The following is a 24644-nucleotide window of genomic DNA, read 5'->3' on the forward strand; positions in this document are numbered from 1 at the left end:
GTAAGCAGCTGATACATGAAGATGCATTCACTATCCATTATAATCATGTAGGAGGAACATTCTGATCCAAAACAATTATTCTGTGGGGAAAAAAAAAATGAAGACATAGTCAAGAAAAGTTACACAGTTCTGGGTTGTTTTTTTTTTGCTTGTATCAGACCAAGTGTGGAAGAGAATGGGGTTTCATATTGCCCCTCCTGGGCATGGAAAACAAGAATGTATCTCACAGAGCCAGAGAATACAGATTCCTGTGAAAAGCCCAATTTAAGTCATAGAGATGCTCACCTGAATGGAGAAGTTGAAGACTGCTGCTCCCTTAAGTGGAATTTCTTATCTTCAGAGTGCTTGCCTTAACAAATAAAAATAAAATTAAAAATACAATTCAAAGAAGACTTAAATTCAGCTCAAAACCAAAACCACACACAATCACATCACATCAGAGAGAAAACCCTGGTTTCATCAGCACTGCAGATTTCTTCAGCTAGACCCATTAAGTTTCACCTGCAGTCAGAAACCTCCTTGCAGAAAGATACCTTAGCTGCCAACTGTGTAAAATGACTTCATCTCTGACACAGACAATAGAGGAAGCTCTTTCATCTCAGCTTGTCTCTTCCTCCCTGCTTCCAGTTTCTATTAGAGGAAAGCCTGGAGAGACTAGACTGAGAAACAGCTGTCTTAGGGATTTGATAGCATTAGCACATGCCACACAGGTACATACCAAATGAGGGTGGAAATTGCCCAAAGTGCCTACAGCATGAAGCCTTTAGGTGCCTAAGCCAGAGAGGCCAAGGGCTAAATGGGACACAGGTGCAGTAATATGAACTGTTCATCAGTGCTCTGGAGAGATCAGAAGAGGAAACTGCACTCTCACAATGGGACGTATTTCTCTGCAAGTGTTTCAGAGCACTGTCAGTCTAAACTGATTCAAAAAACAAAAGTTTCTAAGCATCTCTGGAGAGCTGAAGTCTACAGCAGCTTCCTCTTTCAAAATCATGGGGTAGAAACAATACCCAGATGGAAAAAAAAAGGAAGAAAAACAGAACACTACGCTGTGCAACCTTGACAAATTCAGTGCTAAGAACATAATAAATGAATAAATGAGACACTGTCCAGTACAGCACCCAGCAGCTTTACAGATGAAGAGGACCTTCTGAACTCCCTGCACATCCATCTGCCTCGCTGCTTTGGGCCCTGGCTCCACTTTCCTCTTCTCTCTTCTTCTTTCCAAGCTCTCCTGGATCTTCCAGGCTTGCAGCCCTTAAATGACAGACAAGTGCACATCATCTTGTTTTTTTTTTTTTTGTATTTCTTTCAGAGAGGATGAATTACAGAGTACTAAAATAAAAGCCACTGGAGATACAAGATGCTTTCTTATTTTTACCCTGATCTGTAATGGGCATCTGCCCCCACCCAACCTTCAAACAATCTCTTCCCACTAAATCTGGAGATTTACCTTGACAACCACAAGCTCCAATGATTCCTTACATGCACTACACAAATGTGGTTTGACTGTGAGTGTGAATGGGCTTTGGATTGAGCCATTTATGAATACAGATAGATAGATATTTATATATGAAAACACACACTGCAGGAATCAGGTTGCCCCATCAGCGAGATTCTCCTGGTTATCATGACATTTGCCTTAAAAATAAATAAATCCTGATGCTGAACATCAGGCTATCTTGTGTTCCTTAGTAAGTTATATGTTAGGAATGACTTATGAGCACTCACTGGCATTTACTGTGGAGCTGCTCAGAGCTTAAGGCCCTCGTGATATTCAATTCTAAGAGGAAAAAAATTCATTTGGGCTAAGCATCTTTTTCTTAAAGTGACGTAGAATACATTTGCCATTTTCTTCATTTCTTCTATATAGTCAAGGTAGTTTGGCTCTCCCAAACTCTTTTAAAGTGTTGTGGTCTTTTTCCTCTCCCTAGAGAGGTTTCACTATTCTCTTAATATGCATTCTTCTCACTACCTTAGGGAAAAAAAATCATCTACTACTCTGGTGCATTCATTCCAATTTCTGTGAAGATGATGCACTACCTTCCAGGCCTACTGGAAATGTTTGCTTTCCACCTACAGGAAATTATCTTAACAAAATATTCTCTTCCCTCTCAATTTAGTACTGAAAGTTCTGATGGAAGCCTCCAAGCAGACTTCCTCGACACATTACAGCCTAAAAAGCAACAGCTCTTTTTCCAACAAGTCCATTATAGGACTGTACAGAGAACATAAACAAGATAAAGTTAGGAATAAAGTATTGATTATCAGCTAACCCAAGAGCATGTCCCTGAATTTCCTCATCTTGTTGTTGCTGTTCTTGAAATTGCCCTTCTGCAGAAACAGCACAGACAATTCTTTCCAAAACGTCATCAAGAGTAGAGTGAGCCCTGTTGAATAAAAGAGTTTAAATGCATGCTGCCATATTTAATACTATATATTTTTTTCAAAGAGAACAGCCAAAACAATCACGATTCTCAGATTTATTATAAGCACTGGATCTTGTTATAATACACTGGATGACAAAGATTTAGAATAACTGTTCCAAAGTGATACATGCTGTTATCACCCTTGTCTTTTTCATACCTTTCTGTTTCCTCTGCCAGATTAAATGTCTCCAAAGTCCACACACTTGAATCACGCTTCTCGCTCATCTCAGTTTCTTTTTTTGCCTCTGCACCTTCCATTTTAATCTGATCAGAATCTATTCACAGAAAGATTTTAAAGTCAAAGGTAAGAAATGAAGATAGTAAATAAATTGTGGTTTTATTTACTATGCTCAGGAAACGTGCAGCTGTCTACTGTTGAGTTACTCTTTCCTCAGCCATCTGATCTCCTACCAACTAAGAAAACTCAAATTATTTACAGCAATAGGTGGCCAATAGCAAGATGCATACAAGTATTTTAGTGCAGCGCATTTTTTAGATTTGCCAGAGTGAACATTCTGCTTCATACTTAAATGAAAAATGCATGTGGAAATTAATCTTTAATCTTTCCCCTTACAATCCCAGATATGGAAGAAAAATCAAAAGAAAACCTGTGGATGTTAGCTTTGTTACCCTATTTAGCAAAATCCAATGGTATTCTCAACTCCCCAGACTTATCTCACTAAGTTCTGTTCTCTACAGCATGTGAATATATTCAGCCACCTTCTGCTAAGCTACGATAAGCAGGAAGCAGTAGGCTGTCACAAAAATGGAGTCTGAAATAGCTGTACTTTATGCAAATACAACAAAACCACTGTGACTGAAGAGCGAGCAATTCTCTGCCACCTAAAAACAGAAAACAGGATACTCCTATGATTAAAGTCACGGTAGCTTCTACCCTTTGGGTAACAATTTTAAATGGAAGCAGATTTAACAAAGCTGTAGGATAACACAAACAAGTACCAGTGCCATTCTCAAGTGACTGTACTATTTAGCTAACTCATGTCCTGTATTTTTTTTTCCTTTTTTGTTTTAAAAACTCTTTACTTTCTGACTCATTGGAAACAAACACAGAGCCTACAAAGACTCAGGCTTTCTGACATTACTTGCTGAACATCTGAAAATGATCCCCACTTACTACTATATGTAGTATCAGAGAATCATTCAGAGAATGACTTGGGCAAAATCCTGACTGTGTATTGAAGTACTGTCCTTGGCTTTAAAACGCAGCTGGCAAATCTTGAATCATTTTGGGTGAAGTGTCTCTTATCAATTTCACCCAGCAGCTCTTGGGCTGGTGGAAGGAGCTCATCAGTGAGGTAGATAGATGCCTGAGTGAGCACTGAGATGAGGGTGAAAAAAAAAAGTAATTATCAGTGATTAATTCTTAACAAGGGTGATATAAACCCAGACTATGACAGCATCTTGCTGACATATTTCATTTATCAGCCTTCATGAGCCTGGCTCATTCACATTTTATCAAATATCTTTAAGTATTATCAAAATGGAAAAACTACTTGGAGCTAGACTTGCACATACAGTTCTCACTTTTGCATTGCTAATTTTAGGCCAATAGAAGGTCAGAGTTCTTAGCCTGTAATGGCAAACACAGAATTTCTAACCTAACAGTCCCTAGCAATACACAATTGAGTGCATAATTAGTTACCCCTATAAAAAGAGATGCCCAGGAAAAAAAAGGAAGAAAAAAAACCCTCCAAAATTCCTTTTCAAATCTGTTTATCCATTTACTGATGACTCTATTTGAGCTGGGGGTGGGTTCAGAGACTCACCAGATGCCTTCCTGGTGCTTCTCGAGGAAGGAGCAACAACTGACAGCTCACCCTGTGTAAGATCATATCGAATAAAATACAATGTAAACTGAAGAACTGCTGTTCCCCAACCACCACCTTTAACATACCAAGACAAAAATGAGGTAAGACATTAATAAAAGTCTTAAAATTTCTAAATAAGCTTCTCAAGTTAGTTCAGAAGGTGAAAAAACAGGAGGCATTCAGGTAAGCTAAACGTGTCAGGAATTTTGCTTAGGCTGTTTTTACTCATCTTTTTGCTAGTCATTAAGACACTGTCAGCTACACAATCCTCATTTCGTTTGACATTCTGTATGGGCAATTGGACAGCAGTTCTCTGAAAGGACAGTTCTGACAGCTCCTGTTTTCTACATTTAACCAAAAGAACCCCCTAAAAATCTGTAATGAAAGACCAATCTTCACAGACTTCAAAATGGAAACACGGACTTCAGGTCCATGGTCCTGGAAAAAAAATTTAGGCAAAGAAGCAACACGATTAACTGACTCTACAACCAGCTAAGGCAGCACTGAGCTGCAAATGGGCTTAATGAATTTCAACAGGTTTCCATGCAAGCCTAAAAACGCAGAGCTGACCTGATGACACTGACTGCAGTTGCTACCAATCTGTCTGAACAAATTCTGATTTAATCTTTAAATGACAACTCCATCACTGAATAAGAATCATCACATAAGAAAAGCATGCAGGCAACTGTTTTATATATAAGCTGACTGGAAAGACAGTTAAGATAATGTTGTAGCTACAACATTACCTTCAGTGCCTGTAACTCACAGCTCAGCTGTGAATTGTGAATGGTTCTGGTAAGCCACCAGCTGCTGACATGCCAGAAAATCACCTTGCCAACTCACTCTCCAAACAAAACAGGTCTTTTCTACCTAATAATTTTGCCAGTCTGTATTGCTCTGGTATTGCAAGATCACTGGATCTAACACTGAGAAGAGGCAATTCTTTATCAGCAGGCAAGGCTGTTCTGATGGTGCTCAACATTTACACTGAATTAAGTGCAGTGTGTTTAACTTCCTGGACTTACTGGCTCATTCAATCCAGAGGAGCAAACGCCTGCAGAGGTGGAGAGAAATTCAGTGCTCCTCTCCTCTTCATAGGTTGTGGTGAATGTCCTGGACACTGCAGAGGAAACCACTTGACAAATGCACGAGGAAGAATCCAAAGCTACTTCACAGCAGCATCCGTGTTTTAAAAAGGCTACTGGAATTTTTTCTTCTAGAATTAAAAAAAGAATGACAGCAAAGCTGGAAAATGACACTTCTGCATTGGTGCTACATGAATGGAGTTTCTGTGATTTGCATAAACAGTTTTTACATTAGCAAGTCTTGGCAGAAAGGCCTGGCTCCTGGCATAAAACACTGGAGCAATTAATTTGTCCTCCCTTCTTTCCTCTCTGCAGTTACCTGAATTGATTGGAGTGCTGACACTTGGTGCTGCATGACTCACTGAGGGCGTTTTACAATTTATATCCTCATAGTAGTTCTCCTCACAGGGAATACTTGACAAATCCTCAATATCTGTCACTGATCTGAAGTATTGAAAGACATTCTGACAGTTAGAATAGCCAGTTCTTTTACTTGTAATTGCTAAATTCTGCTGTTTTCAAGTTCTTCACTTTTTACTTTTGTTCAGTCTTATCTAGTTTTCCAGAAGACAATTGCTTTGACAACTTCACACAGAATTCTTCAAAGACTAAAGATCATCATCTTCAATGATCTTGCAGCCAGAAAAGGTTAACTATTAGCCTCTTATTAGCCTTCCCCTTCTTTACAGAATTTTATTTTAATAACTCTCTTATAAAAGAAACCTCAGGAAAGGACAACAACTCCAACTGTGAACCACTGAAGAAAACCTGTCTCCAAAGTCAAAGGAAAACCTCAACGTTTCACAAAAAGAAAAAATAAAGGGCCATTAAGAATAATGTAACACCTTAGGGGTCTGTACAAGAATTACTCAGACAAACTGAAATTGCTACAGATCTGCACAGGAAGTGATGGACACTCAACCAACAATTCTCAACTGTTACCAAGTCAGTGACTGCTATGCAAATTTAAAGTTATCTTTTTGACAGATAATGGAATAGTTGAGCCACAAACTTTGGAAAAATTTACAAGTTAAGAATATAAATCACAAGACAAATAAATTGCATTACAAAAATAAACTGCAGACTAACAATCCACTCTTCAAAATGATTTCTTCTGTGTAACGTGCATGGAAGAACTGAGGAGCGCTAACAAAGAGGCATGCACAAATTACACTGGTTTAATTACTTGTTACACTAATTTAATTACATATAAATATGAAAATATTTTAACTAAGCTAAGGACAACCATATGATGGCTCTTTTACAGCCAACTCCTAACTCCTTTAAACATTCCAGTTTTCCATCTCTCAGCTTTAGTTTGTCATGTCCTCCTGCTTCACACCAACACTGAACTTTTACAGAGGTAACAACCAACTTGCAGCAGTTTCAGCACAGAACCACCTGTGGCTCTTACATGTCTTTTTCTTTGCAGTCTTCCTGCAGCTCCCTCAACACTGGAATAAGGGAAGAGAAGGTCATCATCACTGATCTTCTCAGAAAAAATTATGAAAATAAACGTATTTTGTTTCTTCTCTCGAGAAGTTCAAAGGATGACCTTCACTCTGAAGTACCCTGGAGTTCATATACACTTTTTGCTTAAAACCTTAGAAATCAGAGAGAGACAGAGTACTCTGATTTAAGCACACTGTATGCTTTAAAGAGAAAAAAATCTACAGGGCATGTATGCTTTCAAAGGAGACTGAAAGTTCAGTACACATCTGTAAATACACATCACTACATGGCTTTACCTTCATTTGATTAGTTGGCATTGTAAACTGGTCTCTCAAACTGTAACAATCCCATTCAAGGTCAAAGAGGCATTAGTCTGATGGTAAGAGAGCAAAAGGATTCTGTGTCCTGATGGCCAAAGTGCAGTTCCTAAGTGACAGAGCAACTGGGAACATTACTTTTTACCTTTAGGCCAATTATTTATATTCTTGCTACCTACCTTTGACACTGGTAACTCATTTCCTCCAGTGAAGAGGAGAGACTACAAATACTGAGTCAGTAAAAGCAGCTGTCATTCCCACACAGAGCAGCTGCTAACTGGGGGCACACAAAGCAAGCTGAGGCTACAGGCTTTTAAGATGCCTGAAAACCACTGCTGGATGATCTTCAGGGAGAGGATTGCTCTTTTTAAGGGGCGGTACTCCTTGCAGCATGGAGTGGTGAATCTGGCAGACATCTCTGCACACTATTGGAACATAAAGTTTACAAGATACTGGACATAAAAGCCTCAAGCTTGACAAGTGAGACTGCAAGCCCCTAAGCACAGGCTAATGTTATCTGCAGGCAGGAAGCAGTGAGCATACTTGCATCACTCTTCCCACAGAAGGGGAAAAGGCATGATCTTCATGCTACTCAAGCTCTGAAACCACTGCAGAACAAAATTAAAACAGATGACAGAAGCTACAATGTGAATTATCTTTGCTCTGTTTGAAACCGATATACTGTATCAGTGTAAAAGAAATTGTTATACACATGATTTACTTTTCCTATTTTACTCTTTCATTATGCAAATAAAGAAAATAAATATACTGAACACAGTAAAAACACAAAACCCCCTGAGACTTGTAAAAGCCGTTTTATTATTTTTTGGCAATGGACTATGCTGTGTAGAGCATTAAAAACCACCACTGGCATCTTATTTGAATATTAGATATTTGAGCAGATTTAGTAAAGAGAGCATACTTCATAACCCAATTTATGCCTGAAGTAACAATATAAATAAGTCTGTCTACCTGGCTACAGGCATATGGATAAGCTGATTCACTCCTTGTGTGTTACTGCCACAGTTCTGTGCTGCTGTGCTGCAGAACAATATTTTTCCTCCTGAATACAAATAACAAATGTTCCCTGTTATTGGGTTTTGCAAGTACAAAGGAAAGTGACACAACTCATTGAACAGGAAATTGCAACTTATTAAATTTTTTAGCTCTTGTGACCTTTGTTGTTGTCAAGAGACAAATGTGTTTTAAAGATGCATTTTCATAAACATACCACAGCTGCCAGACAGTCAACCACTAAAGCACTGGGGAATATCACAACATTTACACATTTGAGCTAAGACAAGCAGCAGACTAGAGGAGCAATGTTGATCCTCACATCGCTCTGCACACAGTGTCAGCTCTTAAGGCTTTTACGCTCAAGATACTTTTAACAATATTAATGTGTAAATACAACTCTAATTCACTTCCCAGCACCACAGCAAGTTGCATGAAAACATTAAACTTAGCCTTAAGGCACAAAGCAGAGTAGGATTTGCTTGCTTGCTTCATCAAACAGCAAGAACATAATCATTGCATTAAGTGATATTTCAGTGACTGCAGTGTCCAAATTTCCCTTTCCAAAATCCCAAGTGTTCTAAGCTCTCAGTGTAACAAAGAGGAGACACTAAGTGACCCTAAAGAACCTAGCTTCAGCCTTCTAACAGGAAGGCTGCTGACAAAAATCACAAGTGCAACAAGATTTGGTCTCCCTGACTTCAGAAGAGAAAGCAAACTTACCTGATACCTGAATATCTGATCCTGCATCTTCAGGCAACTGTTTCTGTAAAAACAAACATAAAACATGAGTGTCTTCTAATTTGCCTCCAGGATTTGAGGTCTAAAGCAGGGAGGAAAAAGGAAGCAAATGCAATTTCACACTGGTAAACTGTAAAAAGTAGGACAATTCGCACAGGATGATGTTCACAATAAGCAGAACAGAGACAGCTTTTCAAGTGCTCATCAGCAAACAGCAAGGATTGGAATTAGTAATCTGTTTCAGCTCCAAAATTTCAAGAATCGAATGAAGATTGTTTTAAGATTCTTGAATACTATGGCTGAGTGAGCAGGAAAGGAAAGGTTGAGATTATCAGCAGCCCTAAACCTTTCTCAGCCAACAGAGTAACATCAGGGCTTTACAGATTATTTAATTTCTTGGTAAACACAATAAGTAAACATGTCCTCTTATTTAGGGAGTTCGGGTGTTTGCTTTTTTTTCTTTGCTTGTTTCTAAAGAGCCAGGGTCAGAATTTTCTTACTTTTAGATACATGACGATTTGTAGATATTCCTTCACTCTCACATTTTCTACAGCTGTTCTTCAAATTAAATTGGAGCATGATAAAATCACACCTGATTCAACTTACATCCAATGTTTGTGACACAGCCTTAATTCCTGTCGTATCTGCATCTTTTGCCTCTAGTTCTGAGCCTCCCTGAGCAGCAGGAAGAAGGAAATAATCAGGATCTGGAGAGAATTCTTCAGACACATTGGAAGATGAATTAAAGCAACAAGGTAATTCTCTTGAATGCCCCTGTAAAAGACACCAGCGTTTAAGATGCTGTCTCCACTCTCTACTGAATACACATTTTAGTCAGTAACATTAAAACTGCATCAAACATAAATGATGCATAATTTGATCACTCTGCATTTCAAGCAAGCTCCTACTCTTTACATTACTCTGACAGTTCATGGAAGAGGAAAAAAAAAGCTGAGGTGACTGCTGGTCAGATCACAACTGAAAAGATGGCTGTCTCAATAGTTAGGTTAGTAACAGACCATTCTAAACTGTTCTTTTGCTCACTGCAGCAGCTAGAGTTCTTGGAATATCATACATACTCCAGAGACAGTTGCAATTTGGTGAAAAATGACTGAACTCTTATGAATAGATACTCCAGATTCTACCTGTTCATCTTGTGATGGTGAATGGCAACTTCCCCCTAGAATGTCAGAACAGAATATGATTATTAAGGCAGAAATAATAGGAAGTGAGTGGCTCAATGGAATAAAACAACATCGTCTCAAAAAAACCCCAAAGAAATAAATTCGAAGACATTATTAATCAAAGCAGGCAAAGCTTTTCTTATTCCTTTATCTGTAACTATTACAAAGGCACCATCCACTACTTCTGCTGGTAAAGCAGAAAACTGGTAGCAATCCAGTAGAAAGAAAGAAAACTCATGGATTTGAAAGCTTTAGCTGTCACATGCTGGTATGTGATAATCAATGATCATGAGAGGCCTCCAAGCTCACTGGACATTTCATTCATCTATTAATATGTAAAACTCAGTTGAGGCTTTATTCATGGACAACTGAGCTACTGGCTTTGCTTTTGGAAAAGGACTCTGGAAGAGAAGATGGTCAATTATTTTAACAAAAGTCACAGGAGCTGAAATCTGCTGGGAGACAGAGACAAACAAACAAACCAACAGGAAAACCTCTTTTTTCAGCCTTACCTCCAGGACTCCTGAATACAGACTCCAGATCACTCTCCTCAGATTCAGATCCATCCTCACAGCCCACATCCCAAGGCTCAACACTGTCACTTGTATGCCGTCTATAGCCTTGTTGGTCTTGACTTTTTTGGACTCGTTTAGTGACATGTTGAAATGCTTCCTTTATACTCTCCACTTCACTTTCAGAAGTGCAATCACTGGGTAGATACGGAGCGACCAGTTCCAGTTGTCCTGAGGCCACTTTTCTGGCCATTTGCCTTACTTCAGCTACACAAAAAGAACAAAATTACCAGCTCACACAACACCTTTTGGACCCTGAAAACTTTCCCCATGTTTCTTTGTGTCTGCATACTTGAAAATGCTGTAGATACAGCCTGTGTGCTCCTTTATAATGAAAAGAGCTGGAAGCTTCCTTCTATTTAAGTTTACAATCTGCATAAATCAATACAGATAAGCCTTTATATGAACAATTTCTGTTAGCGTGCATTCTCTATTGTTCATTCTGTACTGCCATCCACTGGTCATTGCTATGCTACCCATTCTAAACTCATTCTCCTACACTTATAGCCTCCTAAAAAGAGGCAGATATTCTTTGTGCTTTATAGTCAAACTGTCTTAGTGTGGATGTGATTACTCCATCTCTCAAACGTGTAGGACACAGGATTCTACTCATTTTTCTCCTCCAGAAATAGCCTAACAGAGCTACAGCAAACAAGGCTGACAGACCTCCCTTAGGTGACAGAATGTATTAAGTGTTATTGCACTCTACTGCATTAAAATTTGCTACCATTAATGCCAAGTTAACACTGATTTACTTACTTCTCCATTCTGGTTGCATCACCCTTCTCTCCTCATTTATTTTCATGCTGCAAATTTCAGATGCTGGTTTTGGATAGCACCTGTGACAAATCATTATGAGACAAAGCAAACCATTAAGGCACAAGTACACTGATGATCTCAGAGGTTTCTTTCAACCTAAATGATGCTGTCAGTCTACATTCTGTTAGGTGTTCCCAATCAGTAAAACACCAGCAGTTGTTTTATTGTTAATTAAAAGGCAGAGAACACACATCCTCTGAGAGCCCAATAAAACTAGCACGCTGAGCTTTGAAAGCACAGGCAAGAATTTAGGTTTGTCACAGGTTGACCAGAGAAGTGCTAAGTGAAAACCTAGATTGCAAAGGCTGCCAACTGCCTTCAATATAAACACCAATAGGCGATGATTGCTATGTAGATCTGCATTATTTAGGTCAGCAAAGTGGCAAATTACAACTGAAGATAAACAGAAATTCAGGGCTGGACAACAACACTACTACTACTATCAACTTTGTTTAAATCTAGAGTGTGTGCACTTCTCCATTAAATCATGTCAGACTCTAGCACACCTACATTCAAAACAAGTATTTCCTTTACCAAGGGGTCTTGCTGATCCATTGCTTAATCGGGTCATTAATCAACTTAGAAACAGGAATGGTTGTTGCAAGTGATCTGACACAAACACTGAAGGTAGTGCCCATCCTCACCTTCTCAACTGATACGAGAACTTGAACAAGTTTTGTTCTGTACTTTAAATATATACTTTTCACCCATACTTAGAAATACAAAGCATAGGGACAACATCAGAGAGCACAGCACACACAGTAACACATGCTGTTATCACTAGGTTTATGAAGGCTATCACTACATTTATGAAGACTATTCTGCTCCCACAGCCCCAGCATAGAGCCTAGTTCTACACCTACGAAAGCTAAAGTGTTTCTACTGGGAACTGGATGAGGCTGTGAACAGAGAACCACCCTTACTAATAACTTCATTATTAGATTGGTCTCCTTAAACCCTGTTACACTTTCAAAACACTGATTTCCATCAGCAAAGCATTTGCAATTTGTCTGAACACCACTTCTAGAAGTAAGTGTCCAGTTGCAGCAGTTACCTTGTCAGCTCTGCAGCTGACAATGAATCACAGAAGAGTCCTAATTGGACAGATGGCTTTTGGCTTACTGGGAAAAAAAAAAACAAAAAACATTCAATGCCATCTTCAATCCTGGATGTATCTACTTTTGAGACTGGCTGTAGCAAGATGAATCTGCTCCAATTAATGTTTTGTGAATATGATTAAAACTCACCACCTCTCTTTGCTTCCACTTGCTGCAGAACGTGAGTCACTCCCTCTCCGATACTGCAAGTTGAACTTTTTTTTGCATCTAACAGATACATGTGGGTGTAAATGCTGAAACGAGTCCAACAAGCCATGATTCAGCACTTGGGACACTCCATTAATTACTAGCTGAGCTATGAGATGTACTAAGAACTGGACAAGACAAACTATATTCCCTATGCTTTTCTTTGTTGAAAAAGGCAACTCCAGCCTTCAGCCTAGCAAAAAAACCCTTCTCTGGATTTATACCAGGTTTCACACATATGTAGGCAGACTGTCACAACATCTCCTTCCTATGGCAAGGAGTACACTTAAATGACCCAAGATTAATCCCATAGCAGACAACACATCTCTCATTCTGGGCTAAGTGTGTCAACTGAAAATGAAGAAGTCTTCATGAAGTGACAGCTCATATCTCCTGAAATAAAAGTATAGAAAAAAACCAAACAACAACAAAAAACAAAGCCCCCCACACTTTATTATAGCACAAGATTTTATCCCCTCCTCAGCCACTGTTATGCATATATATGTTAACTCTTCCTGCTTTCTGGACACCATTTCTAGCTATATCCCTTCACCTAAACCTGCTAGGGAACAGGAAAGTGATAAATGCTCCCCATTTTACCTCATGGTCTAGGTCCACTTGATCATCAAGGCTTTTCACCTCACTGAAGCCATTATCATGCTGGTTGCCTGCATTTTCACTCTTACTCATCTGATTAAAGCAATTCCACTTTTCATCCTGAATTGCCCATGTTTCCTCTGTCACATCTGGAAGAGTCTGGAAACCATCTCCACGCAGAGCTCCCTGTGACTGGCACGTCACCAGAGGTGGAATATAGTTACTTGATGGTGGCCCTACAGCCTTCCACAAAAAAGCATTGACTCCAGAAAAAGGGTTATTGATAATTTGGTAAGTATCATCAGATCTGATCCAAGGCCTGCCATGAAAAAATTGCTTAGGAAGCTGATCGGTCCCATTTTCCTGCAGAAGTTTCCTTTGCTTTAATTTGCCCAGCTTTTCCTCTGTTCTGCACAGGGAGTCTGCTGCCTGCTGCAACGTGCTCTGAACAATCTTTAAATTAAGGATACATTTAAAGATGTGCTGCTCACTTGAGGACAGACTACTCTTCCTTCTGCCAGCATCTCCTCTCACCTGTGCCAGCACATACAGGTCAGAGGCCTTACTTTTCCCTTCCTCTTCTTCTGTAGTGTACTCTGTAACAGATTCTGAAATGCTGCCTTCCTCATAAACTTGCTTTTCCTCACAGCACATTCCAGGGTACAAGAACAAGCCTCTGAGGACATCCTCATCTTTTTCCTTTTGCTGTCTTTCTTTATCCTTTACTGCTTGATTAAGTTCAGCTCCTTCTTCCAAGAAGCCTCCATGAAAGTCAGGGCAACTGGCAAAGACTTCATTCATTTCAAAGCTACAGAGGCTGTCATCCACATCACTGACACTGCTCGCCATCTGGGTTTCAGAAGCTGCATCACAACTGTTTTCCTGTGCAACTGGCTGCAGACTGGTGGGTGCCTCAAGGTCCACTAAAGCATTATTCTCATCAGGACAAACAGCATATACTGGGGCAGTGGTGCTGTCTGGAAAATGTGATGTTAGTGTTTAGCTATTCCTCCAGATGTCCATCAGACAATACTTCTGTTTCTTTAAGGAATCAACACGTTTTATAGATTACACACTTAACTTCTCTGCTGAAAGCAGCGTGCCTGAATTTCAAACATTAACCAGACATAAAATCTTGAGTTAACTCCCTAATTATTAATGTAAACTAGAATCCAAGTCTAAACACTTTCTTCATTCAAACTATGTCATAAGATCTCCAGATGCTCACATTTTATTGATTTACATCAGGTCTTCATGGACTGGGGAACACACTAAGTATAGGACACACAACACCTTGCTAAAAGAAACTTACCGGCCACTGTTATCTCCCTTTTGTTCAGTTCCAGTGCTCTCTTCTGGTAGCTAAAAGCTGACGACAAACAAATGTTGATATCTTCAAAAACAGCAGGACTTTGTGCTTTTGACATTTCATCAGCATGGCAACTCTGAGACTTAATCAAGTCCTGCAACACAAGAAATACTATTAAAGACCTTTATATTTGAATGTCTAGAGCCTCTGCCTTCTGTTTTTAGAGTGGTGCGTCTCCATCAAAGTATACTCAATGTCCAGGTTTCATACAAATAAAAACTTCCCACCCAGATTTAAGCAGAATAACTTGAATCTGAACGGACATAAAACTGCCATTCAAAAAAAAAAACAAAAAAAAACCAGAAGCTACAATTCCTCAAGTTACCTTTAAATCATTTTTCAGTATGTACTGAATATCCTGAAGGTTCACGGAGCGGTTCTTCTGTTTAGATTCTAGCCCTGACTTTACAATGTCATAGTAGGGCACAGGAAGTCTGGCATCTGCTTCTAACTGCTTTCCTGAAACTATGAGCTGTTTAATAACTGAGTCTTCAATACCTTTCCAGGGAAGGGTCTCTGCAATACACAAATAGACACTTCACGTCACAAGCTGTGTCTTAATGCTAATGGAGAGAGGGAGAGAAGTATCAGAGACAAAGAATGAACATGCAGGCAGTAATAATGTATAATTAAAACTACAAAAATAATTACTATTTGTAAAATTACCAAATTTCACTATAATAAGAACAGCACTCAATCCAGTCTAGCATCTCCTCTCTACCTTAGTCAACAGCAGATGCATACAGTGAGCTGTGCAGAGGACAGTCACACCATAACCCAGTATCATTCATTCCCAAACAGCTCATCTTCCAGCTTTCATTTTCAGGACAATTGCTTATTATACTTCATGTGTTGACTTTGTCTGTTTTGACCATAACAGAAGTTTTTCTATATGTTTTTCTTAGTGGTGTAAAGGAGAAAAGCTACACAGGCTTGCCCTACATATTGCAAATAATTATCTGAATGCTTCACTGTCCTTGCACGAGGAGATAAACAGCAGCAAAACACCATACACAAGATTTTATCTCCATAATACCCACCATTAATCTCAGCAATTTCAAGCTTTTCAACACTCTTTACAAGTCTCCAACAGTCCTTGCCATTCCCACTGACATTTGCTTTTTTCCACGAGGGCTCCTCCCCCATGTGAGCACTGTATGTGCATTAACTGCAGGGTTTTATGCAGCAACAGAGGGAAAATAAGCAGCCTGCTCTGAAAGCATTCAGTGACAAAAGCCCAAGCCTACACACATACCTGTCAAGGCCTCTTGCATTACTGTACAGAAACTATAAATATCCGATTTCACTGTGACATTCTTTTCAAGGATTACTTCAGGAGAGCACCATTTATACAGCTGGGCTGGGACAGGGATACGTGTCAGATCACTGTGTTCTCCATCATTCTTGCTGCATGAAAAGGGGAAAAAAAAAGTGAAGTAGTATTTCTGCTCCTTTTTGCTTATTTCCATCGGAAAAATCTCGTTTCCTGCCAATTTTACTCTCTGTGAAGTCTAACCAATCTTTTACTTCTTTTCGAATCAGACTGCTCTATGGGAAAGAAGAAAAAATGTATGCAAAAATAAAGCAGTTTACCTAAATGAAGTGTATGGCATCCCTCAAAAATTGATAATGTTTCCTCCTGTAACTCCTTTGCCCAACTCAGAGGCAGAGCAATATCCTTCTTGATGACTAAATATCTACTAAATCACTTCAGCAGAATTTAGCACTAAATCTGTCTTCACTTATGCCTCCGCAGTAGGGCAACTCTTTACCTCTCTATCATGTATTCCAGGTTGCACAGCTTTGCTTCACCAGAAGAAACAATCTGAACAGCATGGGAGGTAATTGTACGGTGGATAAATCCACGGGAGTGCAGAAAACGTAGAGCATCACTCATTTGAAGAAGTATATGCAGAATGGTCTCTATGCGCAGCACAGGGAATTCTGTACGCTGGAAAAAACCCAACACAATTACTGATGTTGGACTGAGGCTTCAAACCCTGATGTAGTGAGAAACCATTATTGTAAATAAGGAGGCTAAGAAAGCAAAAGGAAACGTACAGATCACACATACTGCACTGCTAAACAACGTGCACGTTCTGGGCACCAAACTATACTAACACATTAAACAGTAATTAATTAAAAGATAACGACTATGCCAAAATTCACCCTGCATCAGAATCAGCCCTTCAGTTCCTCTGCCTTTCGCTGCAGTCCCTACAGTACCTTCACTGCTTGTGTTCAAACACTCAAATAAGTACTATTTGAAAAGCAAATACTCCAATTACCCTTTCATGAAGGATGCTGTACAAAGAACCGAAGTTCACCCTCTCATACACTAAACGGGCTTTCTCCAAATCACCAGACAGGCACACGGACATCAACTGCAGCAAATGTGGATGGCGGAGTTTACTGCAAAGGAAAAGGAATTATTTACAGTGGATTTGAGATCAAAAGACAAGAGTCCTGCCCTTCCAGGTCTTTTTAACAATAGTACATGAACACTTCCAACTTATTTAAATGGACAAACTGCTGCCCCTAGGGGAATCTGTAAGCAAGCTATGAATGGAACATGCAGTGAAGTATTTACATGAGAAGAGAATGTCACCTACTTCTGCATTATATATAGTGGGAAAAAAAACAGGGTAGGAAGAGATAGAAGAAAAAAGCTGCATTTGTCATTTGGAGAGAAACTGTAAATGCAGCCAGACAGTCTTCTCAAGGTTAATCACACTTTCTCTCATTCACAGACCCCAAGAGCACTGACAGCCACTGCACATTCATTGTCTCTTACCTACTATGTTCCTGCTCTGCAATGAGGAGATCAGCTAAGCGTAGCTTACTACAGTTCCGATGGGACTCAATGCTGAGTTCCTTCACTGTCACTCTGCTGCTTCCCCACATCAAGCTACGAGGAGAAGAGTATCTGCAACATGCTTTTTACAGAGGTTTTTCCCCCCCCCAAAGTTAAAGTACTACTTTGTGATTCCAGAAATGCTCTGGAATCCTAAGACTCCTGCTACTAGGAACAATGCCCCTATTTTGTTCATATGCAATAGCATATAGCAGTAGCAATGAAGCACTGACAACAGTGAATAACCACATACATGTTAGAAGGGACAAGAGATATTGAAAGAGAGATCTACAGATATCAAAAGAGCCTAAAGACAACCAACAGACTGCAAAATAAAGCTGCTGACAGAAAGTAGTGGAAAAGTATAGACCACACAATGAAAACAATCCACCTGTATGACAATTTGCCACTTTACAGTAACAGATGTACATGAAGAGGGGCTGAAGTCCCTTTAATGCCACTCACTTTGTCATGATCATGTATGGCCCAACATGGTAAGAAAACGTTGCCTCATCATCTGCCTGAACCACTTCTTTTTCCCCAATAATAGGGAGAAATGCCAGGTACCCTGGGTGCCTGCTGCCTGCAAGATAGAACTGAAACAACACCAACACATAAACCAAAAGGAATACACATGATGAAGATCTCTGGAACTCTTTTCTGCCAAAGCACAGCAAAAACTTGAAAGCAATCACTGCAATGGGAACATTAACTAAAGCACTGCAATCTTTAGGTATCTAGTCAAGAGCTTAACTTTCTAGTGAAGTTGAAACAAGAAAAGCAGAAACAGTCACAGAAAAGATTTTGCTGCCCTAAATCAGCTTCCTCCAGTAAGGCCCATTAATTGAGTACCTGGGATTTCCAAAGCTTTTTCCCCACTATTTCAGTAGAAAGAAGAATGCACTAAAGATAAATAACAACAAAGGCAGGACATTCATGTGAAGAACATGCAACTAAAAAATAAAGAACTGTAATAATATCATTAGAAAAACATTATCTATAGCATCTTACCTTCCCAAAGCCAAAGCTATAGATGTTCTTAGCTGCACTAACTCCACATTTCTGAAATCTATGCAGAGTGCTGTCAGCATTTCTAGGTGACAAAAACATACAAAGAACAGGAGTAACTAATATGTTGAGGCAAAAAATGAAGCACAGAAACAATGCAACAGCCATGTATCTCAAACACCATGCCTGCTTGGTCCCACATAGGAAGCAAAATGCAAATTGCAAAATCCCAAGCTATTGTGTAAGTAATTCAAACATTAAAAACAGAATGTTATAATAGGTATTTGTTTAAAGCAAGGTGGCCAGTAATGTATATATGCAGTCACCCTGCTTCACATTTTCTTCACAAGTATGCATTTTTCCTAATTTCTGACATCAAAGTTCATGAGGGGTTGGAAACACACCTCTAAAAGATTCACAGTGACCTAAAAGGTCAAGAAATTAGCTGCTTCACATGATAGCCATTTAGAAACTACTAAAATGCTGTATTTCCTGTTTATTACATACTGATTTCATGTGTAAAAATTAAAAGTGCAACTATCAAGTTTCTACTTTGAACTCCTATAACAAATACAAAGCACAATCATTTCTAAGATGAATTAGTTTTAAATTTTATATTGCCAAAAAAAAACCCAGAAGTGTTAATTTTTAGATAAATACGGAGCTAAGAGTTCAAGACAGCCAATTCCTCAAAGCATGAGAACATTTTCTTACCTCTGAACAAGGCCACCAAACCTGGATGGACTAAAAACCAGTGCTTTTGATGAGCTGATCTTCCTCAGTGGACCACAGGGAAAATTCTGAATGACAGCCTGCATGTGGCATGTACAACGCTGTATGAACTCCAGCATCTGGGAGGAGAAAAGGGAAAAGGTTACTTCAGAACTGCTAATCCATTTTAATGAATCGTGACCAACAAAAAAAGAGATACATCTCATTACTTGCAATATCACAAGTAAACATAAATGAATAGGCATTTCAGAAAATGGGCAAGCAGAAAACTTTGAAGAAAACAAATTACACGAAAATGTAATCAACTTCAAACACCAGGTGACTAATTTTCAAGACATTCACCCACTGAAAATTGTACTGACTTCTTTTAAGAGCAATATTATAATAACTCTAAAGGGAAATACTACAATGTCAATTTAAAAACTGTATCACAAATAATGAATAATCCCTGATGCATTTTGCCATCATATTAGCAAGAATTACACATTTACTGACCATAATAAGCATGCACAGACTGACAAAACACAGAGCACCTGAAGACTGCTTCAGGGCTGCTGAAACTCCTTGCCTCAGGGACTGAAAACAAGGGGCTGTCATTCTCCTCTCCTACAAGTACACACAATGGTCCTAGTGAGTTTTGGGCATAGACATGTCCACAGAGCCTCAGCAAAACCTGTCTTCAATTTCAATCATTAAGAGTTCAAAATGCCATTATGAAAGTTAAAAATGAAAGTTAAAAATAAAAGTTAAATTGTTTTTCCAACAGGTGAAAGCCATCCTTTCTCTCTGAAATGCTGGCTTTTCTTCAACACGTGAGCATACATACACTAAGATGTGTACACACACTTAAACTCCTACCTGTGCACTGCTTTCTTTACCAGCTGACATAGCCCAGCACTGTGGATTTTTCCCACCTTCATCATGCACTCTCAGATCACCTCCTTCATCCAGTAACTTGCTAAGAATCCATTGATTTCCTGAGAAAGCTGCTGCATGGACTGGAGTGCTCCCATCATAACAGCGACTGAGAAGCAAAAATAGCAGAATTAAAAGCAAATTAAAGCAGAAACATTTCAGCCAACCCCGACCACACCAACACAGCTGAGCCTGAGGAGAAAAACTACATAGCTCTAATGTGTATACACAGCAAAGCAGCAACACGTACCATGACATAAGGAAAATAAAGCATACTTACCTTGAGGAGCTTAGCATAACAGACTGAAAACACTAACAGAAGAAATACTAGTTTCACTTTTAATTGAAAGAAATATTTGTGTACTCAACTGATTAGGGTCTGAGCCGTAATCCAACAGCACATCCACTATATTAGTGAGGCCCAACAATGCAGCAGTGAAAAGAGACGTCTGGCCCATGGAATTCACAGCATCAACAAAAGTACCTATGAGGAAATAAGAGATGATTGGAGTGTGTTTCTCTCACTTAGAGGAAGAAAAAAAAAAAGAGGAAAAAAAAAGAAAGCAGTGGATTGTTAACAGTGAAAGGGACCTTTATGTTCCACTGATGCAGGGAGTAAGAAATAAATAGATTGAAAAGTATTGACACACCATGCACCCCAGATGCAGTGTTTCCATATGAATGAAGTGCTCATGTCAGGAGCAAAGCACTATCAAAGCAGATCAGCACAGTTAACGTGATAAAGAAGTCAACTTCTCTAAGGTGGTTTTTAAAGAGCATAGGAGCGTTTTGACACCTTTAACTAACGTACTTCGATTCCTCAGGAAGAAAATAAGATACCAAGAAAGCAACACTGGGGAATTGTGACTTCCACTTAACTCCACTCTACGCTTCTTCTCAACTTCCGTTCCTTCTTAATTACGTAATTAAGACACAAACCACTCAGCCTGTGTTCTCTCCCTCCCAGACCCGACCGAGCGGGGCGGGAACGGTCATCAATGACGGGCGGCCCCTGCTCAGCAGCACCGCCCGCCCCCTTCGCGCTCAGGAGAGAACACCGCGCTCCTCCTCGTGGTTTGTGACGCCGGACACTTTCGATCACACTCCTCTAGTTACCAACTACAGAAATGATCCCTGAAAGTATAGTCCTAACTCAGCGTCCCCGACTCCGCGCGCCCCACGGCCGCACACCGCTCTGTAGCTCACGGACACCGCTCACACTGAGCCCCGGCCCCGCTCTGCTCCGCTCCGCCGCGCCCCGCACACATCCGGGCTCCTCCCGCCCGTGACCCCCAAACCCGCTACGGGACCCCCGAAAGCACAGCACGGGAAAAATGATAAGCCACGCCCCTCATCTGCATGTACTGCGCCGACTGACCAATCAGAAGTGCCCCTCTCGGGAAGGGGCGGGTCCTGGGCTCAGCGCGGGCGCAATGCCGCCTGCCGCGCCGTGCAACCCTCAGCGGACCCGGAACTGCTCTCTGTGCGGCGGCGCCGGGGACCGGAAACGGCCGTGAGCGGAGCTGCGTTGACAGCGAGCAACTTCCGCCAGAACCCTGCTACGCCAGTGGAAACGCATCCGACCCCAAGAGCCGCCCTGAGTCCATGGCTGCACAACGGCACTGGGCGCAGCCACCGCACTCTGCTGCGAAAACGCGCAGTTCCACCCGCAGCTTCATCCCTCGCGCCCAGAACTCAGGTCTATTTTTTCACCGTCTAAATAAGACACAAACCACTCAGCCTGTGTTCTCTCCCTCCCAGACCCGACTGAGCGGGGTGGGAACGGTCATCAATGACGGGCGGCCCCTGCTCAGCAGCACCGCCCGCCCCCTTCGCGCTCAGGAGAGAACACCGCGCTCCTCCTCGTGGTTTGTGACGCCGGACACTTTCGATCACACTCCTCTAGTTACCAACTACAGAAATAATCCCTGAAAGTATAGTCCTAACTCAGCGCCGCCGACTCCGCGACCCCCACGGCCGCACACCGCTCTGTAGCTCACGGACACCGCTCACACTGAGCCCCGGTCCGGTCCGGTCCGGTCCAGCCCCGCCTCCTCCCGCCCCCATCCACTCTTCCGGCGCTTCCCGCCACCCCGGCCCCGGCACGGGAACCCCCAAAGAGCTGCGGCACAACACACAACGCGCGCCCTCATCTGCATGTTTCGCCCCGGCCGACCAATCAGAAGCGCCGCTCTCGGGAAGGGGCGGGGACACCACCCCGCGGCGGATCTCGAGTTCAGTGCGCAGGCGCGGCGCCGCCCGCACTGCCTGAGTTAAACTGCGGATCCAGCGACCAGAGAGTGCTGGAAGGAATCCAACAGTGATACAAAAAGTGATCGGGACACGGAAATCGTGCTCATGAAGAAAGGCTGAGAGCTGTTCAGCCTGAAAGGGGTTCTGATCTATAAATATACAGCGAGGCGGAGACAAGGGTCAGTGGGCACAGCAGGTATGACAGAGCGCTGGAACGGGTGCAGTCTCCTTCACTGAAGATATTCAAAACCCACCTGCACGCTTTCCCGTGTAACCTACTCCAGGGAGCCTGCTTTAGGGGGGCTGGACTGGGGCACCTCCAGAGGTCTCTTCTGACTTCTACAAATCTGTGATTCTGCCTGTGCCAGCAGCTGACGTATCCAGGCCCAGAAACTACCCCACTTCCAGGGCAGCGTTGCAAGAGCAGGAACAACCACCTGGCTCTGCCAAACGCCAGCGCGTTTCTACCGTCCCCGGGGAGAGCGGCAAAGAAGCCCCGCAGCTGCCCCGAGATCCTTCCCGACACTGGCCACAGCTGCCGCGGACAGCACGTACAACGTGGGGCACGAAAGCAGGAAAGACCACCCCCCACACCTCCGTAAACGACTCTTCTTTTAACTTGTAATTAAGACACAAACCACTCAGCCTGTGTTCTCTCCCTCCCAGACCCGACTGAGCGGGGTGGGAACGGTCATCAATGACGGGCGGCCCCTGCTCAGCAGCACCGCCCGCCCCCTTCGCGCTCAGGAGAGAACACCGCGCTCCTCCTCGTGGTTTGTGACGCCGGACACTTTCGATCACACTCCTCTAGTTACCAACTACAGAAATGATCCCTGAAAGTATAGTCCTAACTCAGCGCCCCCGACTCCGCGCGCCCCACGGCCGCACACCGCTCTGTAGCTCACGGACACCGCTCACACTGAGCCCCGGCCCCGCTCTGCTCCGCTCCGCCGCGCCCCGCACACATCCGGGCTCCTCCCGCCCGTGACCCCCAAACCCGCTACGGGACCCCCGAAAGCACGGCGCGGGAAAAATGATAAGCCACGCCCCTCATCTGCATGTACGGCGCCGGCTGACCAATCAGAAGCGCCTCTCTCGGAAGGGGCGGGGACAGCGCCTTCCCCGCGGAGCGGCCGTTTCGTACCGATGGAGGCGATGGGGCTCAGCCCCGGTCTGTACCGGCAGGCGCTGACGGGACGGAGCGAGTCACGCTTTCAAAGATGAGAGCATGAAACTTAAGTTTCCGTTTAGAAAAACTGACGCTCAAGCTCACGATCCGTGTTTCTTTTAGCTCTGACTACCACGTCTAAAGCTCCCTGTGCTATACGTGCAGCTTCCTTTCGTTGCTGTGTAGTCAGCACTTTAAGGCTCTGAGCACTCTGCTCTCTGAATCACTGACTTAGGAACAGATTTCTACTTTTTAACAGCAAAAGCAAAACAGAACTGCACCAAGAAGCTTCAATTGCAATGTTCCTGTCCCCGTGTCATTAAAAACACTGATACCTACATACGTGCTTCAAGCATGCTGCTGAAAGCTGAACGACACTCCTGAAGGGGACCTTGGGACTTCAGTCTTACAGTACCTCCACCACTCGTGACTGAGGTCCTGTAAGCCTTATTTTTCTTTCCAAATTACCTCTATTCTTTTTATTCATAAGTACCATTTGCCAAAAAGGCCAAATAAACGTATCTCCACAATTGCATTGAAGGTATTCTGATTCTTTTTTTTTCTTTCCTTTAAACCACAGCCATAAGCACACGGTTCAAAGCAGAGCTTTCCTAAGTGGAGGTTTTACCTTTACTCAGGAGCTTCTTCACCTTCCTGCAGTTCCCCTGCCGGACACACTCGTGCAGTTGAGCTTCCAGAGTGTCCCCTTTCAGGCTCCCGAGCTGCACCGGGCAGGGAATGGGCAGAGGCAGCGTGTGAGCCATCCTGCTCCCTCAGAGCAAGGAAATGCTGCACAGTGCCACAGCTCCGAGTTACTTCAGGCTTCAGGAGGCGAAGCCGTCAGCGGTGCCACCACTGCCCGTTTCCACAACACCAACGGCCACAACACCAACGGCCACAACGCCCGTCACGTGCCCACGCGCTTCGCGCCTCCGCAGCCCGCGCGTGCGCAGACGCTTCCCTCCCGCTGCCTCCTCCGCCGTCCCCCTCCCCTTCCTGTCG

The 24644-nt window shown here is 42.1% G+C and overlaps 1 protein-coding gene and 3 non-coding genes across 4 annotated transcripts; all 4 read right to left on the bottom strand.

The window, feature by feature from the left end:
• Positions 1-24406, bottom strand: TEX14 (testis expressed 14, intercellular bridge forming factor). Its single transcript, XM_065732234.1, has 31 exons — positions 24271-24406; positions 22398-22524; positions 20165-20330; positions 19289-19425; positions 18578-18659; positions 18032-18162; positions 17507-17620; positions 17001-17124; positions 16485-16663; positions 15968-16119; positions 15038-15228; positions 14656-14806; positions 13347-14320; positions 12690-12793; positions 11383-11462; positions 10564-10830; positions 9947-10047; positions 9474-9641; positions 8850-8892; positions 8085-8175; positions 7308-7333; positions 6758-6797; positions 5663-5787; positions 5284-5474; positions 4217-4268; positions 3706-3768; positions 2587-2704; positions 2277-2390; positions 1148-1257; positions 286-349; positions 1-80 (listed from the first exon to the last, which is right to left on the bottom strand). Exons 1-31 carry the CDS (start codon positions 24404-24406, stop codon positions 44-46), a joined length of 4458 nt encoding a protein of 1485 aa, XP_065588306.1. The 3' UTR covers positions 1-43.
• On the bottom strand, positions 21159-21371 carry LOC136045998 (small nucleolar RNA U3). The gene has a single exon (XR_010621943.1). It is a non-coding gene; the product is annotated as a small nucleolar RNA U3 (small nucleolar RNA).
• LOC136046008 (small nucleolar RNA U3) lies at positions 21953-22165 on the bottom strand. Its single transcript, XR_010621953.1, has one exon. It is a non-coding gene; the product is annotated as a small nucleolar RNA U3 (small nucleolar RNA).
• On the bottom strand, positions 23111-23323 carry LOC136046007 (small nucleolar RNA U3). Its single transcript, XR_010621952.1, has one exon. It is a non-coding gene; the product is annotated as a small nucleolar RNA U3 (small nucleolar RNA).
• Positions 24407-24644: the final 238 nt, after the last annotated feature.

The sequence above is a fragment of the Cyrtonyx montezumae genome, unplaced genomic scaffold (assembly GCF_038088225.1).
Source record: "Cyrtonyx montezumae isolate F1298 unplaced genomic scaffold, pur_monq_1.0 scaffold_15, whole genome shotgun sequence".
In the NCBI taxonomy this organism is placed as follows: domain Eukaryota; kingdom Metazoa; phylum Chordata; class Aves; order Galliformes; family Odontophoridae; genus Cyrtonyx; species Cyrtonyx montezumae.

Coding starts and splice junctions, on each gene's coding strand:
- TEX14 (XM_065732234.1), bottom strand. CDS start 24,406: ATGGCTCACACGCTGCCTCTGCCCATTCCCTGCCCGGTGCAGCTCGGG. Junction 15,229..15,967: donor AATGCAAGAGGCCTTGACAG/GTATGTGTGTAG, acceptor TGTGTATTGCAG/AGACCCTTCCCTGGAAAGGT. Junction 11,463..12,689: donor AGTGGAAGCAAAGAGAGGTG/GTGAGTTTTAAT, acceptor GATTTGTCACAG/GTGCTATCCAAAACCAGCAT.